This window comes from Carcharodon carcharias, chromosome 8 (assembly GCF_017639515.1).
Source record: "Carcharodon carcharias isolate sCarCar2 chromosome 8, sCarCar2.pri, whole genome shotgun sequence".
Taxonomy (NCBI): domain Eukaryota; kingdom Metazoa; phylum Chordata; class Chondrichthyes; order Lamniformes; family Lamnidae; genus Carcharodon; species Carcharodon carcharias.
Genome location: NC_054474.1, coordinates 50,939,767 through 50,956,105, shown reverse-complemented (window position 1 = coordinate 50,956,105; position 16,339 = coordinate 50,939,767). Strand labels below are relative to the sequence as shown.

The 16,339-nt window shown below is 41.9% G+C and overlaps 1 protein-coding gene across 1 annotated transcript in view; it reads left to right on the top strand.

The window, feature by feature from the left end:
* Positions 1-15,046, top strand: part of LOC121281433 (electrogenic sodium bicarbonate cotransporter 1-like) — a 95,401-nt gene extending 80,355 nt beyond the window's left edge. Inside the window, exons 24-26 of the mRNA XM_041194377.1 lie at positions 5,682-5,855; positions 10,013-10,165; positions 14,993-15,046. Coding sequence (XP_041050311.1) covers positions 5,682-5,855; positions 10,013-10,165; positions 14,993-15,046 — 381 coding nt within the window. The remainder of the gene's footprint in view (positions 1-5,681; positions 5,856-10,012; positions 10,166-14,992) is intronic.
* Positions 15,047-16,339: the final 1,293 nt, after the last annotated feature.

Sequence of the window (16,339 nt, the reverse complement as noted above, 5' to 3'; positions counted from 1 at the left end):
ATTCTTGTTAATTGAGGCAGGAAAGTGATAATTGTCAATCCTCCCAATTTTTGTGTTTGCACTGGAGCAGCATTACCGAAATCTCAAATCTACTTAAAACATCAGTGTAAAAAGTATATATTGTACACATTTCTTCATGTTAGGTCTTGTTAGGTTGTCAATTTAGTATAGATATGTAATTCCTGATCTTACAGTTCAAATCAGAAACTAACTAGGCTGAAGACCTCCACTTATTTCTAGAAATGGTAGACTAGTAACAGTCTATCCCAAAACTGGACTCAGACACGATGGGCCAAGTGGCCTCTTTTGGTGCCATAAACTTCCTATGATCCCATGATTCCTAATTTTAACAACTGCATTATAAACTAAATGTTGGATTGAAGCTTTTTTTAAATGGGACATCTCCTGTGAATAGGCACTTCACAATCACTTATAGATGCCCCCAAGTTAGAGATCTTGCTTCTTCTCAGCTTATTGTTCCTTTTCAGTTTTTTAAATCATCTTTGTTTACAAAATTCCAGAAAGTAGGGGTGAAATTTAATTCCCTCCCCTATGGCAAGTTTGGCAGTGTGATCATTTAATCGGGCGGGAAGGTGGCGGGTGAGGTCTCCGCCACCTTCCTGCCTCCACCCTGATTAAGTCCTTGGCATGTAGACCAGTTGGCAGTCTTCCCACCCTGTCGCCAACTGAGGTCCTTAAGTGGGCAATTACCACAGCTGGTATTAACCCACCAGTGAGTGGGGGACTCGCCATGCAGGGAGCATGACAAACAACCCCATGTAGGGTTGCATACGGATTCCCGGGTTGGGGTCCCTCGTTCAAAGGCACTTGGTGCCTGATCGAGGTACCCAGCACTGGGAAAAGGGGGCCTGCTGAGAGCCACATCCTTTGCCCTTGCTGCCATGCCCCTCTCCACCACAACCCTCCTCCCACCATCACTCGCTTGTGGCCTGGGATCCAGCAACAATCCTGGGCCTCATGTGGCTGTCATACCAGCAGTAGCCACCATCTCCCAGTGGCGCTACCATTCAAAAGAATGGCTGGTAGCTCTCAGCAAGCAGGACTTCTGCCCCCATGGCCCTGGATCCCAGGGAAGACCCACCTTTGCCCATTTAAGTGCCTGAGTGGAACTTAACTCGGTAGGCCTTCCCTAAAAGAGGCAATGCAGGGCTCTTGCTGGCTCTCCCCTTTGGCGGGCAAGACCCCCATCACCTCCATTAAATGCTGCCATGAGTGTGTGCATCTGAGCATAATTTAGCAGGGACTTAGCAAACTCAATCTGTCTAGAGCAAGCAGAGGTCTGCTTCAAACCTGCCTTCAGAAATTAATGCCCAGAAATTCATGATACAGCCCTCTAAATGATAATCACTAGAATGAAGAACTGTAAAATTAAACTAAACCGAGGATTGCAGTTCATTCTGCAGGGATGAACTGTATTGATTCACCCTCTCTTCACACACAATACCATTTTTTTCCATTTATCAAAGTGGTTATATGTTTTGCACTAAGTAACTTCAATGTCTGAAAAAAATAGGGTGTAACTTTTATTTCAAATAGAATATTTCTATGATGCAATCTTATGGGTAGGGCTTCCTGTACACTTCATTTATTTTCTCTTTCCTCCATTTGAAGTTTTGTGATTTCATTATACTTTTAGTTGACCGTAATATGAGGGAGTTGAATGTGACATTAAGCATGTGACACACACAGAGTACTTTGGATGCAATAGTCCTGCAGTGTTGATACAATTTTATTTCACTGAGAGCCCATATAATAGGATCTAGGAGTGTGGGACACCTGATAAGCTGAGGAGAGTATAGATTTGCTAGGGAGGCCTCTTTCTTTCCATTGGGTCCTTACCATTTGCAGTTATTACTATATCTTTTAATAACTGTTTCTGTATGTTTTGGTCTTGTTGGGCAAAGGAACTCAATGAATTTGTTGAGGTTTTCTAATAGCTAATTAAATTTGGATGGTTTGTATAGCTATAGTCCTGGATAGCTCTTAAGTGTCCAACGATGATATTCCTATGATGTAACTCTCCATTTGCTGGTTCTGGAAAAGGAGAATACATCTTTAGATGCTTCATTCAGACTCACCCGTACGCTGGCACTTGTTTAGAGGGGGCCAAGGTTTCTTTTCAGCACAGGAACAGCTTTGTCAGTGATTATAAATGTTACAGCTCTTTTGAACTTCTTTGCTGCAAGCTCCTTCTGGACAAATGCAGTTCAAATTTCTGTTATGCTTTGCACTTCAATCTCAAATTGTACCTAGCAGGTAATTCTCACACTGCAGGAGCCAGAGGTTTTAACACATTTCCTGTGAAAAACAATTGACAACTTTAAGGAATCCTCAATTTTATTGTATACAGCTGGAGTCCCAAATGTACACTTAAACATTTTAGGGGATCAAGGGTATGTCCTGCAACTGCAAAGAACGGTGTTGAACTCATCTTCAGCATCCTGAAATGCAAAGTTTGTTCCTTCAACAAATAGTCAAGGCCTGTAAAATTATAGTTGTCTGCTGTGTTCTCCACAACTTGCTCTGCAAAGCGGCTTACTCATGAAGCAGCCAGAAGAAAAAAAGGCTGCAAGAAGATGATGAGACAGTAATGAAGAAGAAGAATTACCTGCTGAAGAAGCTGCTCAGGCCATTACAGTCATCAGGCAGGATCTAATTGCCTATACCTTTCATTCATAGCACTTTGCTACCAGTACGTCCCCATATGTCCAGTTCTCATGAAAAATACAGCACAAGCAGACCCCCTGGTGACTATGAGGTGTGAATGCCTGCCCTACTGTTTTCTGGAAGTTTCTCCAGAAGGACCCAAATGATAGCATGCCAAGTTTTATATTCAGGAAGACCAGCAATTGGCAAACCTTCCTGTATTCTCCCTCTATGATGATGGGCCAGGTATGCAGTAATGAACAACACAGAAACATAGCAAGACAATGAATTCAGATATTGTACATTATTTGCACACCTCCCTTGGCAAACTTGCATAAGCCAAAATATTGTTTCTTCACTTGCTTTCATGATTTGACGAGTGTGTGACTGTGTTTGCATGCTCTGTCACATCTACTTATGCTGCTCTAACTTCACTGATTATTGCAGAATGGCCCTTTCATCCAGATGGGGACTGTCTCTTCCACTTCCTGATTACAGAACCGAACAGTTCTGCACCTGTCATTTTTTTTAGGTAAAATCTGAAATGCAGCTTTAAGGCCAGATCGCAGCTCTTTAGGCACTCTGGTGCTACAAATTCCTACCATAGCCTCAGTTTGTGTTGATGCACTGTCAAAATAGTACAATGATGGCATCACATGATCACCTCAGTGGGTGCGTGGAACACATGATGAGCGATAATACTTCAGAGGGGTTGCAATATCATATACAGAGAGTTGAGTGCTCTACTTCAAGTATCTAAAGGAGAAGTGATTGACAGGAAATGCATTTTTTTTAACCTTTTGTTCTTTCATGAGTTGTGGGCATCGCTGGCTAGTCCAGCATTTGTTGCCCATCCCTAATTGCCCTTGAGAAGGTAGTGGTGAGCCACCACCTTGAATTGCTGCAGTCCATATGGTGTAGGTACACACACAGTGCTGTTTAGAAGGGAATTCCAGGATGTTGACCCAGCAACAGTGAAAGAATAGCGATATAATTCCAAGTCATAATGGTGTGTGGTTTGGAGGGGAACATGAAGTTGGTGCCCTTGTCCTTCTAGGTGGTAGAAGTCCTGAGTTTGGAAGGTGCTGTCGAAGGAGCCTTGGCTTGCCACAGTGTATCTTGTAGATGGGACACACTGCTGCCACTGTCCATTGGTGGTGGAGGGAGGGAATGTTTAAGGTGGTGGATGGGGTGCCAATCAAGTGGTCTGCTTTGTCCTGGATGGTCTGGCGCTTCTTGAATATTGTTGGAGCTGCACTCAACCAGACAAGTGAAGCATATTCCATCACAGTCCTGACTTGTGCTTTGTGGATAGTGGACAGGCTTTGGGGAATCAGGAGGTGAGCTATTTGTCAGAGAATTCCCAGCCTCTAAACTTGTCTTGTAGCCACTGTATTTATATGGCTGTTTCGGTTCAGTTTCAATGATGACCCTCTGGATGTTCATAGTGAGGGATTCAGCAATGTTAAATATAGCGGGGCCAAAAATCCTTGGCCCTTTCAGCATACTTTAGCTTTAACTTTGGGGGTCATGGGGTGGGGGCAACAAAATATGCCCCATTTAGTGTACTTTCCAATAACCCGTTTTGTTTTGGAGCGGCTTTAACATAAATGAACTTCCTCAAAGAGCACTGCTGGCCAATTCCGCTTTACTGCATTTGACATGTTCTTACCGCACATGCATTAAAAAGCCTTTCAGTTTCATTGCTGATCCATCTGACAGAGTCCCTTTTACTGCATTCAGCTTTCACAACTACCTGAAGTTTTGTAAAATACTATGCACTGGCGATAATATCAAGACACACATTGAGTAAACCTTGCAGTTTCCAATTTGCAATGAAGGAGTTTCGCTGACAATGAAGCTGTTGTTTTTGTTTTCCCCTCTTCCAGTGGAAGCTGGAGTTGTTTCTGGATTTCTCCAGCAGCAGCTGTGGCCACTTCAGGAGACTCTGCCAAGGTAACCCCGATGCTGCTTCACTCAGAACCTGTAGTCTGGGGGAGGCAAGGAGGCTGCAGACACACTCTACTGGGACACAGCTCTGAACACGTGGAATATTTTAGTTTCATTTTATCTTTTGACACTCTTATCTTTATTTTGGTTGGGGGTGTGAAATTGCAGAGCCCAAACCTGCTGTATTCTGTTTTAAAAATGCATTTACAATAATCTTCTGTTTTAGGTTTTTTCAGGTAGTGCTTGTTATGTCTGGTGCAGTTGCACTAAGCAGGAAGGAAGGCAGTGGGCAGTGCTCTGGGGCAGGAATGTAACCCACCCCTATAACATGTTTTCTTATGGCAAAATTATTTTCATTTAGCGTGCTTTCACTTAGTGCGCCATTTTTCAGGAACACATTAGGCGAGCTAAATGGAGGATAACTGAACCTCTCTTCTTCCAAGCTGAACATTAAGGCCACATTTTACAGCATCACTGGGCAAGAAGGCAGGCACCCAAGCCCGACAGTAGTGATGTGATTCCTGACGCCAGCATTTAGTTTAGTTGAACTCCCACTGACTTCAGTGGGGTCAACAGTGGAGGGCAACTACAGATGTAATCCCAGTTTAGTTAGCAGAGTTACTGTCCCACAGAACAGCTAGGGCACTGTTATTGTAATATCATCAGATGTATTTCATGTGAGATATTTTTATATTTGAGAGGACTATACACGATTGAGTGATGTTGTCAAGGACAATAGTTGAGGAAGGAATGTTGCTGCCTTGATGAAGAGAAGTTTCAATATTAAAGATAAATTCATTCATAACAACCTGAGTTGTGTTGACATAGCACAGTAATTTGGTAAGTAAGCATTGAAATGTATGAACTTTGAAATAAAGTTGGGCCCAAAGCTGGTAGAATAACCTGAGGAAGAACAAAACTGGTTGTAAAGGATAACAAGTGTAATGCTGACAATGACGGAACAAAATAAAAGGAACAACAATGAATAAGCTTGAATGAATGAGAGGAGGAAAAAGGCATAGCAATAATAACAAAACTATCTGCATCTCTCCTTTTTTTGATAGTTTATGGACAGATTGAAGTTACTATTGACTCCTGCTAAGCACCAGCCTGACTTAATATACTTGCGTCATGTTCCGTTGCGCCGTATCCACCTTTTCACATTACTTCAGGTCTTGTGTCTGGTTCTGCTGTGGGTTTTGAAATCTACAGCTGCTGCAATCATCTTTCCAGTTATGGTAAGTTTCAATTTTGTGGTTTACAGATGTTTTCAACCAAAACATGCAATAACCTGATTTCAGCCCTTATGCTAGTAAAATTAGCCAACAGAACAAGGAATGGTGTATTAACTTCACAGATGGAATAGTTAAAAAAATTCTTAATCCTTGCCATTTAAAAGGTAAGGACTTTCTAGTTTTCCACCATCCCATTTATAATAGGCATCTGTCCTAGTCTAGAAAGCAAACAGATGAATTTCTTATAGGCTTTGGCAATATAGGTCTTTTCATTCATTCGTGGGATGTGGGTGTTGCTGGCAAGGTCAGCATTTATTGCTCATCCCTAATTGCCCTTGAGAAGGTGATGGTGAGCCACCTTCTTGAACCAATGTAGTCCATGTGTTGTAGTTTTAATACAGTGCTTTTAAGTAGGGAGTTCAAGGATTCTGACCCCGCAACAATACTTTTCCAAGTCAGGATGAAGCGTGATTTGGAGGGGAACTTGCAGGTGGTGATGTTCCCATGTGCCTGCTGCAATTGTTCTTCTAGGTGGTAGAGGTCCTAGGTTTGGAAAGTGCTGTCAAAGGAGCCTGGCGGAGTTGTTGCAGTGCATCTTGTATTTAGTACACATGGCTGTCTCTGTGCATTGGTGATGGAGGGAGTGAATGTTTAAGGTGGTGGATAGGGTGCCAATCAAGTGGGCTGCTTTGTCCTGGATGGTGTTGAACTTCTCAAGTGTTGTTGGAGCTGCACTCATTCAGTTAAGTGCAAAGTATTCCATCACCAGGTGTACTATGTAGTTGGTGAGCAGGCTTTGGAGAGTCAGGAGGCAATTTACTTATAGAGTCAGGAGTCACAACAGCATAGAAGGAGACTATTCAGCCCATCATGGCCATGCCAGCTCTCTGCAGAGCAATCCAATCAGTCCCATTTCCATGCTCTATTCTCGTAGCCTTGGAAGTTTAATTCCCTCAAGTGCCCACCCAATTTCCTTTTCAAATCATTTACCATCTCTGCTTCCACCACCATCGTAGGGAACAAGTTCCAGGTCATTACCACTTGCCATATTACCACATACACCCCCCAGCACTGAATCTCCAGCTTCTGACCTGCTCTGCTAGCCACCGTATTAACACGAATGCACATGTTATGCTTTTGGTCAATGGTGGCCCCCCCCCAAGAATGTTGATAGTGGGAGACTGAGCAATGGTAATCCCTTTGAATATTGAGGGGAAATGGTTAGATTTGCTTTTGGTAGAGATGGTCATTGCCTGACACCTGTATGGTGTGAATTATACTTGCCACTTATCAGCCCAAGCCTGAATGTTGTCCAGGTCTTGCTGCATGTGGGCACTCACTGCTTCATTATCTGAGGAGTTATAATGGCACTGAACACTGTGCAGTCATTGGTAAACATCCCCACTTCTAACCTTATGAAAGAGGGAAGGTCATTGATGAAGTAGCTGAAGATGTTTGGGCCTTAGAGCACTACCCTGAGGAACTCCTGAAGCGATGTGCTGGAACTGAGATGATTGGGTTCCAACAACCATAACCATCGTCCTTTGTAGTAGTGTGACTCCAAATAGTGGAGAATTTTCCTCTTGATTCCCATTGACTTCAGTTTTACTAGGGTTCCTTAATGCTACACTCGGTTAAATGCTACTTTGATGTCAAGAGCAGCCACTCTTACCTCATCACTGAAATTTAGCTCTTTTGTCCATGTTTGGACCAAGGCTGAAATGAGGTCTGGAGCTGAGTGGTCCTGGTGGAACCCAAAATGAGCACAGTAAGTAGGTTATTGCAGGGATAGCACTGTTGATGATCACTTTACTGATGCTTGAGAGTAGACTAATGGGGTGGTAGTTGGTCTGATTGGATTTTTCCTGCTTTTTGTGGACAGGACATGGCTGAGCAAATTTCAGCATTGTTGGTTAGATGCCAGAGTTGTAGCTATACTGGATGATCTTGGTTAGTGGTGCAGCTGGTTCAGGAGCAATGCTTGGACTTGTGCCTTAAGCATCCATGTTGAGAGCTGTAAAACCTTTTCTGTAGAAGGAAAGTGATATCTCATCAAATTGCATGCCAACCCACCTAGTATCCACCATGGGCACCAGGAGATAAAATGCTGAGATTAAGTAAAATTAAGCTCTTAGTGTTTGCTGTAGATTTTATTTTAAAAACACTCACATTCATAAAAACACATTCACTACATTTACATTCCATCAGTTACATCCTTATAAAAACAAACATTGGATGTTTGAAACAGCTTCAAAGAATCTATAACCACTTGGAGCTGTCAATCAAACTGTGAAATGGAAGATTATGAAATCAGTCATGCAGCACTGATCCAGTAATTGCATCCCTCAGTCTTAGGTCAACAGACAGGGTGAAATATCAATCAATTGTTTATTTTTTAAAATGCTCCAGGCATTATTTTTCCAAGATTTAAAGGGCAGGGGTCTTAAATGCCTTGACAGCTTCAGTTGTCTTTGACAGTTCATTTTGACACTTTTGATAGTTCCAATGATCTTGACAGTTAAGGAGTTTATGCACTTTTTATGCACGTTTATGTCTAATTTGAACCATCCCAAGGGCTTTGACCTCCCCCAAAGGGAACCGTTCCCCCCCCCCCTCACCCCCCCCGAAATAGGTGTTCCAGGACCATTTCCAAAGGGGTACCTTACCTGTCCAAAAGTCCAAAGAACTTTACAAAGTTCAGACCTGCTCCTATCAGGTTTAACATGTGCACATTGTGTTTCACACACCTGGATTACCAAAATTATACATAAGTGGAGGCAGCTGCTGATTTACATGGGCAACTGCCTCCATGAAATGTGCATGTGTAAACCCCAATCCAGACCTATTCCTGCCGCTGCGGAAATGGTAGGTGCTGTGATCAACAGTGCAATTTCTGATTTTCAGCATCTCCCACTATGTTTGCAACAATGGAGAGGCTCTCTGTTGTCGTGAAAATCCAGGCCTAAGAGTGCAATATTCATTCTTCTCTCCTGAAAATTCACGCAGCCACTCATGTGCAATCTCTAGCATAAATTTAAACTTAATCTGCAAACACTAAGGAGTTTAATTTGTCTGATTATAATAGTCACTATATCTGATATAAATCAAGATTACTTGATTTAGAACTATAAGTGAATAACATCATGCTCAGTTATATATTTAGCTGAAACTGCTGTTTAGGCAGCTGAGTTTTATCTGTCTTATAGAATGATTCCTAAATTGTTAGCGAATTTTATTTTGTAAGAACAACAACTTTCATTTATATAGCAGATTTAACATAGTGGAATGACTGAAGGTGCTTCACAGGAGTGTTTTATATGCACAGTTGAACAAAAGAGGTAGAGTTCAAGGAGTCCTTTAAGGAAGAAAGAGAGGGAGAGAGGAGGAGAGGTTCTGGGAGGCAATTCCACAGTTTAGGTCGATGGCAGCTGAAGGCGCGGCCACCAGTGATGGAAAAATTAAAATTGGGGAATTTTGGAGGGTTTTGAGGCAGAATAGGGTTACAGAGATAGAGAGGGACAAGGACATGGAGGAATTTGAAAATAATCATTTGAATTTAAAAACAAGGCATTGCTCAATGGTAACCCCCAGGATGTTAATACCATTGAATGTCAAGGGGCGATGGTTAGATTCTCTCTTGTTGGAGATAGTCATTGCCTGGCATTTGTGTGGCACAAATGTTACATGCCACTAGTCAATTCAAGTCTGCATGGACTGCTTCAGAACCTGAGGAGTTGCGAATGGTGCTGAACATTGCGCAATCATCAGCGAACATCCCCACTTCTGACCTTATGATGAAAGGAAGGTCATTGATGAAGCAGCTGAAGATGGTTGGGCTTAGGACACTACCCTGAGGAACTCCTGCAGTGATGTCCTGGAACTGAGATGATTGACCTCCAACGATCACAACCATCTTAGAGTCATAGTGTTATACAGCGCAGAAACAGGCCCTTTCATCCGTGCCAGCCATCAAGCACTTATCTATTCTAATCTCATTTTCCAGCACTTGACCCATAGCCTTTTGTGCTAGGTATGACTCCAATCAGCAGAGAGTTTGCCCCCTTATGCTTTCTGCCATTTACTTATATAATTGAGAATGTTGTTTGGTAGCTTGAGTAGAATTTTATTAAATGACAATGTTGGTGTTTGATTGGTGGTAGCTCCTGGCTTTAGTGGGGATACGGAAGGCAATGGAATGCGTCTTCTCCAGACATGACCTAAACTGGCTTGATGATGCGATGCCTGAGAAAGAGAACAAATTACTGGAAGAAAAGAAGACAGAGAAAGTGATTTCAAGCAATGAGAGTGAAGATGTGAGTATCTTTCTTTTTATTTTGTCTTTTCTTAATACAGATATGTAACACATGTGAAACTTGAGATCTTTGCAGCCATCTAGTGGCAGTTTAATTCCCCTCATTCTGTAAACAGGTGGTGATTATATTGAGTGATGATTCCTTTTCAACAGATGTATTTTAGTATTACTTCCAAGTAGTATCAAGCGCTAGCTTAGAATTTGATTTAAATAATGATTCTTCTCTAATGGTCAGAGCACAGTTCAGCCATGTGCTGCTTTCTGAACTAACAACACATTAACCCGAGTACAAATATGACAATATGACATATTATAAGACAATATTGTGTGCCACAATATCATGTAAATACCGTCTCCACCAAAAAACACAATAGTACTTCTTGCAAAACAACCATGTCAACGCCTGAATCATTTGTAGAGATAAATATTAGATATAAAATTACCCTACACTACTTCAGAACATAAAAGGGAATTTTACCCAGTTTTGAAGTGGAAAATTTTATAGTAAATTCTCAAGTAAGACTTTTTACTAAATGCTCTGAGTGACAGGAGAAAAAGGAAAGGAAGGAAAGGGAAGAGGAGGACCAAGGTTTCCTTTTGGTCACTCTTGCTTCTCTTGGTCCACAAGGAATTTAAGAAAATGTAAAAAAAAAACCTACCTGGACCTTTGCTGACCTGCTAATTTTTGCTAATCTTATCACAAGTGTGGGTCTCCAAATTCCAAAAGTTAATATTGTATCACATAGCAGATAATGCCATTGAGACAGAGCTTTCCTATTTTGATAGGCCCCCGATCTGCCTGGGGCTGGCAGCTTCCAAATTGCCAGGGGGCAAGGGAGAATGCAATGCAAAACCACCATGCCACTCCCCTCCTGGCTATTTAAACTGCCTGCCCTCCTCATTTGCACTAGTCAGACTGGATTCAAATCTGGATTAAAAATAGAACGTATCTGGTAGTTCAGGAAATACCACAAATGTGGAGTAACCATTGATGTTTTATTTATATCCAAATATGTTTTTATATATTTCAACATTTTAAGTGAGAAAAATTGAGTGGTGATTAAAAATTCAGAGGTGATCTCTTAAGTCCTGCATTGAATGCATGCCAAGTCAGTCAGTTCAATTCCACAATTGAGCTCCAACTAAAGTGCTACTGCCCATTGTGTTTGACAATCACTGATGCCAGATTTTATTTCACAGCTTGTTACTGTGAAATAGTATGCCCTGTATAGAAAGTTTTACAGCATAGCCTCAGTTATTCCTGTCAAGGCTCGCTCATTTCTCTAGAAATGAAACCTATTTGATACCTCTCTCAAAGAAAATAAACACAGCTTCATGTGTTTAAATAGGTTTTCAATCTGTCTCTCTCTGTTTGATCAAAAAAAACTATCCCAACATATCCTTAAAGTTAACAGCTTTGGCTTCAGCAAGAGGAACTACATATCTATTGAGTGCAAAAAGCAGCCAGGGAGCTCACTTTCACATAGACCGTTTGATTACATTCAGTTTGCAGCCAACTCAGTCACATGCAGACGTCAGCCAGCCAAGTCACACACTATTAGTACAGCTACATACAACCAACAGTCACTTGCAACCAGCCCAGTTTGAAAGATGCAGTCTGTCCAATCAAAAACAGAACCAACCCAGTGTCAAACACACTTGACAGAGTCACACACATCCAATAGACAGCCTGACTGACTTACCAGCAAGTTGAATAAAGTGCAGACAGCATATGGGCCAGTTGCATACAGATTTAGACAGCAGCCAGTCCACTTGCCCACAGACACATGTACAAATGGGTGTTTTAAGTTCAGTTACAAGCATGCTCAGCAGAAAATGTCTTCACACATAAGGAACTGCCAGCCTGGTCAAGTCCAGAGAGCAGCCAATCTGCTCATTTAGATCCACATGGAGAACAGCCAAAATAGACAGCAGCAGACAATATCCAAGTTCTCTACATGACTGAGGTGACTCTCAGAACTAAGTCAATTTAGACAGGTCATATAAATTATTCTCTATTTTTCTGTTTTCCATAAGCAAATATTTTATGTGATGATGTAAAGAGCAAATTCGCAAAGGGATACTTAAAAATTTAACAGATTTAAGGTAATTGGCAAAAGAAGCAATGGGGACATGAGGAGAAACGTTTTCATACAACAAGTTGTTAAGGTTGGGACTGTGCTGCCTGAGAGTGTGATCAAGACTTATTGAATTGAGGCATTAATGAGGGAATTGGACTATTATCTTAAAAGGGACAATGTGCAGGGGTAGGAGGGTTAAGCAGCGGAATGGCATTAGGGTATTGTTCATTCAGAGAGCTGGCGCAGACACAACAGGCTGAATAGCTGCCTCCTATGCTGTAACAATTCTGTGAGTCTGTGAAAATGTATTATCCAAATATAATTCAATTTATGGAAATGACTCATATTATAATTGTAGGTTTGATTTATGTAACTTAATCATAACTCAGGTCAGGAAGTGGAACTAAGAATTAGTTGACAACTTTTAAATGAAAATGCAGTATTTTTGATTTAATTTCTGTGTCTCATTTGTAATTTATAAGTTTAAAAAAAGAGTATGCCCTTAATCACTATGCCGATTGCTAAAATACTCAATTTCTCCAGAGAATGGAGCAACATTTTCCTTTGAAGGTGTAACATTGTTTGAAATCTGATCCCACATGTCTTTCTCCAATTTTGCCAAGTCATTTACTATTCTACATGCTGGGCTGCAAGAGCAGCCCTATGCTCCTACTTTGTAAAGCTAAACATCTGCTTAAACCATGGCTTTCAATATGAAATACAAAGGGTGCATGGAATTTTTTGCCTCTAACACCAAGGCCAGCTGTGCAGCTCACTCTGCTTCTTTTTCCCTCTTCTCTTCCCTCCATCCAAAGGCTCATCCAAGTCTTTCAACCATTCAGGCCAAAGTCCCTCATCATTTTCCAGCTTATCCTTCATCTGTCGCCATTTTTCCTAAGCAGCTGCTGGCTTGATCCTCTCCTTAGTCCACTACTCAGCTCTCAAATATGATTCCTCAATCCCATATTAGCTGACATTGTTAACTGTTCCTTTCCCACAGGCACCAGCCCTAACTTGTTCATTGACTCATGCATTCTCTCCAATCATGCTTCTAATCTCCCTTTATTCCATAAGGTTGTAGAGAGTGTTGTTGTCTCTCACTTCCATGCCAAATTCCAGGGGTTTCCTGTTCAAGTTCTGCGCATGTCATGCCACTGAGACTGCCCTCACCTAGGTCATCAACGATGGGCTGGATTTTCATCCTCGAAGCAGGAAGCGGGAGTCGGGAAAATTCCCAGCTTGGCCCCGGCTAGGTCTACCTCTGGAGAAAGTGGTTGCAAAGACAGGATTTTTGTTCCTGGGGAGTGGGTGTGGACTGCTGCCTGGCCAGCCAACCTAGGAAAAGGCTTTGAGCGCTGAGGTGGGCTGTTTAAAAGGCTCAGTGCTATGGGACTTCATCACAGTTATAATAAAAAAATAGAAAAGCCCTCCAACCCTCACCCCTCGCATACCCCATGTCCTAATGATGCCACCTCATGCCCTCATCTACCCCCATGGACTCTCACAACCTCCATGCCAAAATATGTCCCCCCACCCACCCCCTATGGCCCTTCATGCCATCCATGCCAAGGTATGACCCCCACCCCTATGACCCCTTATGTTTCCCATGCCAAACTATGGCATTTCCATGCCCATTCTATACACTGTATAGAACCAATTGACAATAGGATGTGTAAAAAAAACTTTTAAAAAAGTCACTAATTGATAACGTTCCACTTTTTTTAAAAAAAACCTCCTTTTTATTATAGGCTAATATAAGTGTCAACCTTACAGAACCTTTAAAGTTTTAATAAATTGCAAACACTTGAAACCTCTTTATCTTGTGTAAATAAACCTTGTGGAAATGACAGCATGGATCGGAGAGCCAAAGCTGTCAATCAAGCAATGTTTCCCTGGGGCTCAGGTATTTCATTACTCTAACTCTAATGGATGTCTGGGCTGTCAATCAAGAATGCATAAAAAGGCTTGGCTGAGAGCCCAGACGTCCATTAGAGTTTTGACACACCTGAACTCCAGGGAAAACATTGCTAGAACATTGATGTGGGTCATGTAGTGGCCATAAAGGAGGGGCCCCTACCAGAAGCCTATTTGGAAACCACCAATGTTTACCTGGTGGTCTCCCCAAGTAGTGGCAGCCCCTCCCAATGCCAGTAAAATCCTGGCAGGGGAGGCAAGTGCCTCTTATTTGAGCACTTAATTGCTTAATTGGCCTCTTGTTTCCATTTAGAGAGCAGCCGCGCCACTGACGTTCCCACTCCTGAGAATACCTCCTTGTGGAGGAGATGTTGGCTTCCCTCCTGACTCCTTCCACCACCATATTACGAGGCCTCTTGCCTGCCATCCCATCTCCAGAGGATAGTAAAATCCATCATGCAGTGTCCCTGAATGGTGAAGGGAAAAATATACTCATATTGCAATTCCAAATTGTTATATCTGATCCCATCTGAAAATTGTCCAAGCAAGGGCAGAATTAGGCTTGGTTGTGGCACCCCCATTATTACAAAACCTAACCATATCTCATAAACTTGCACATGGAGGCTTGTAAATTCGAAAAGATAACTATGAATCTGTGTTCCAGCATTTCTTAGTGTCATCAGAAGAATGTGTTAGCAGAAGAATAAATGGAAAAAAAACTCCATTGCAGCAAAGGAATTAATATTCTTTGTGAATTACATCAACAACTCTAAATAGCTGAAATTGTGCTTAAAAATTAATTTAACATTTTGCAAATTATTTTCTTCCTCTAGTCTGAATACCTGTACCTACAAAAAGGTCCTGATATAAATATCTCTGTGAATTGAAAGAATAAGTGGTAAGTCAATGGTATTACCATACCACATTCATCATCAGCTGTGTGTTTTGTGCAGTTAACCTTTTGACTATGAAAGTATGTCTAACAGTAAAAAAAACATAATATGGAATAACTGAAAAATATTTCCTGAAGTAAATGAATTTCTGAATTAGGACTCTGGTACGTGCCATGTTATTAATGAAAATACCTAAAATCTGTCAAAATATATTTATTTATTTGTGTAAATTATGTGTGTACCTTTTCATTATTTATATATATAAGGATAAAAGTTCCAGTGATGCCATTGTGCCACCATAAGTTATTGGGTCAGAACTACTTCTTGTCGCTTTCACTCAAATTTTGAAGATGGAGCTATTTAAATAATGAGGCATTGGATGTACATGTGAGAATCAGCTCCAAGAGGGCAAACTAAAGGCCTGGATCAGGCCAAATGAAAAAGATAATATTCTTCTGTTTTGCATGCAACAGTAATGTGAATTCAACTTGTAGCTATGATAATTGATCTTTCTTTGATCCTGTGTCCCAGGAAAGATACATTGGCCTGAATTTTTCACTCGTTGGGCACACGTGGTTGGCGGGCCTGGGAGCGGATGGGAAACGGGCCCCCAACCTCAGTCGGCCCCCGACTACAATTTTACATTGGCTGGCTGTGAAACACAGGCTGAGAAAGGCTCAGCACTACCAGTGGGGGCAGGAAGAGAGTGGGTGCCAACATCACCATGGGTGCTGATGAGCACTTCTACTGAGCTCCCTGGAGGCAGGCAGCTGCCCCAGAGAGTTGCAGACCACCACAGAATAAACAAAACAACAAAAATGCTGCAAAATATGTCTATTCAGCACAATCAAGCACCTGAAAGCATACTTTATAAAAAACAGTCCCCCAGATATCTCATTTTATTTTATTTCCACATGGAGATTTCATCCCTCCCTGGATCGAGGTTTGAGCAAAAATTTAAAGGCCGCCTAGCTGATTGGCCCGTCTGCCAACTGTTAAAGCGGATGAGCCATGAAAAATCGCTTTCAATTGCCTCCTTAATGGGCTTAATTGCCTGCTTACTTGTCGGCAGGCGCCCTTCCAACTGCTGCTCGGCCTGCCGAGTGAGATATTGCGCGAGTGTGTGATGACATCAGGACGCTGGCCCGACATCAACTCACACTATTTCGCAGCCAAATGGGTCGAGCGCGTACCTGCCCACAGGACATAAAATTCTGGCCATTATTCTTGGACAGGCTGCAGCACAGATTTCTAACATTCAGAATAGGTTGCGTAAACTTGGTTTGT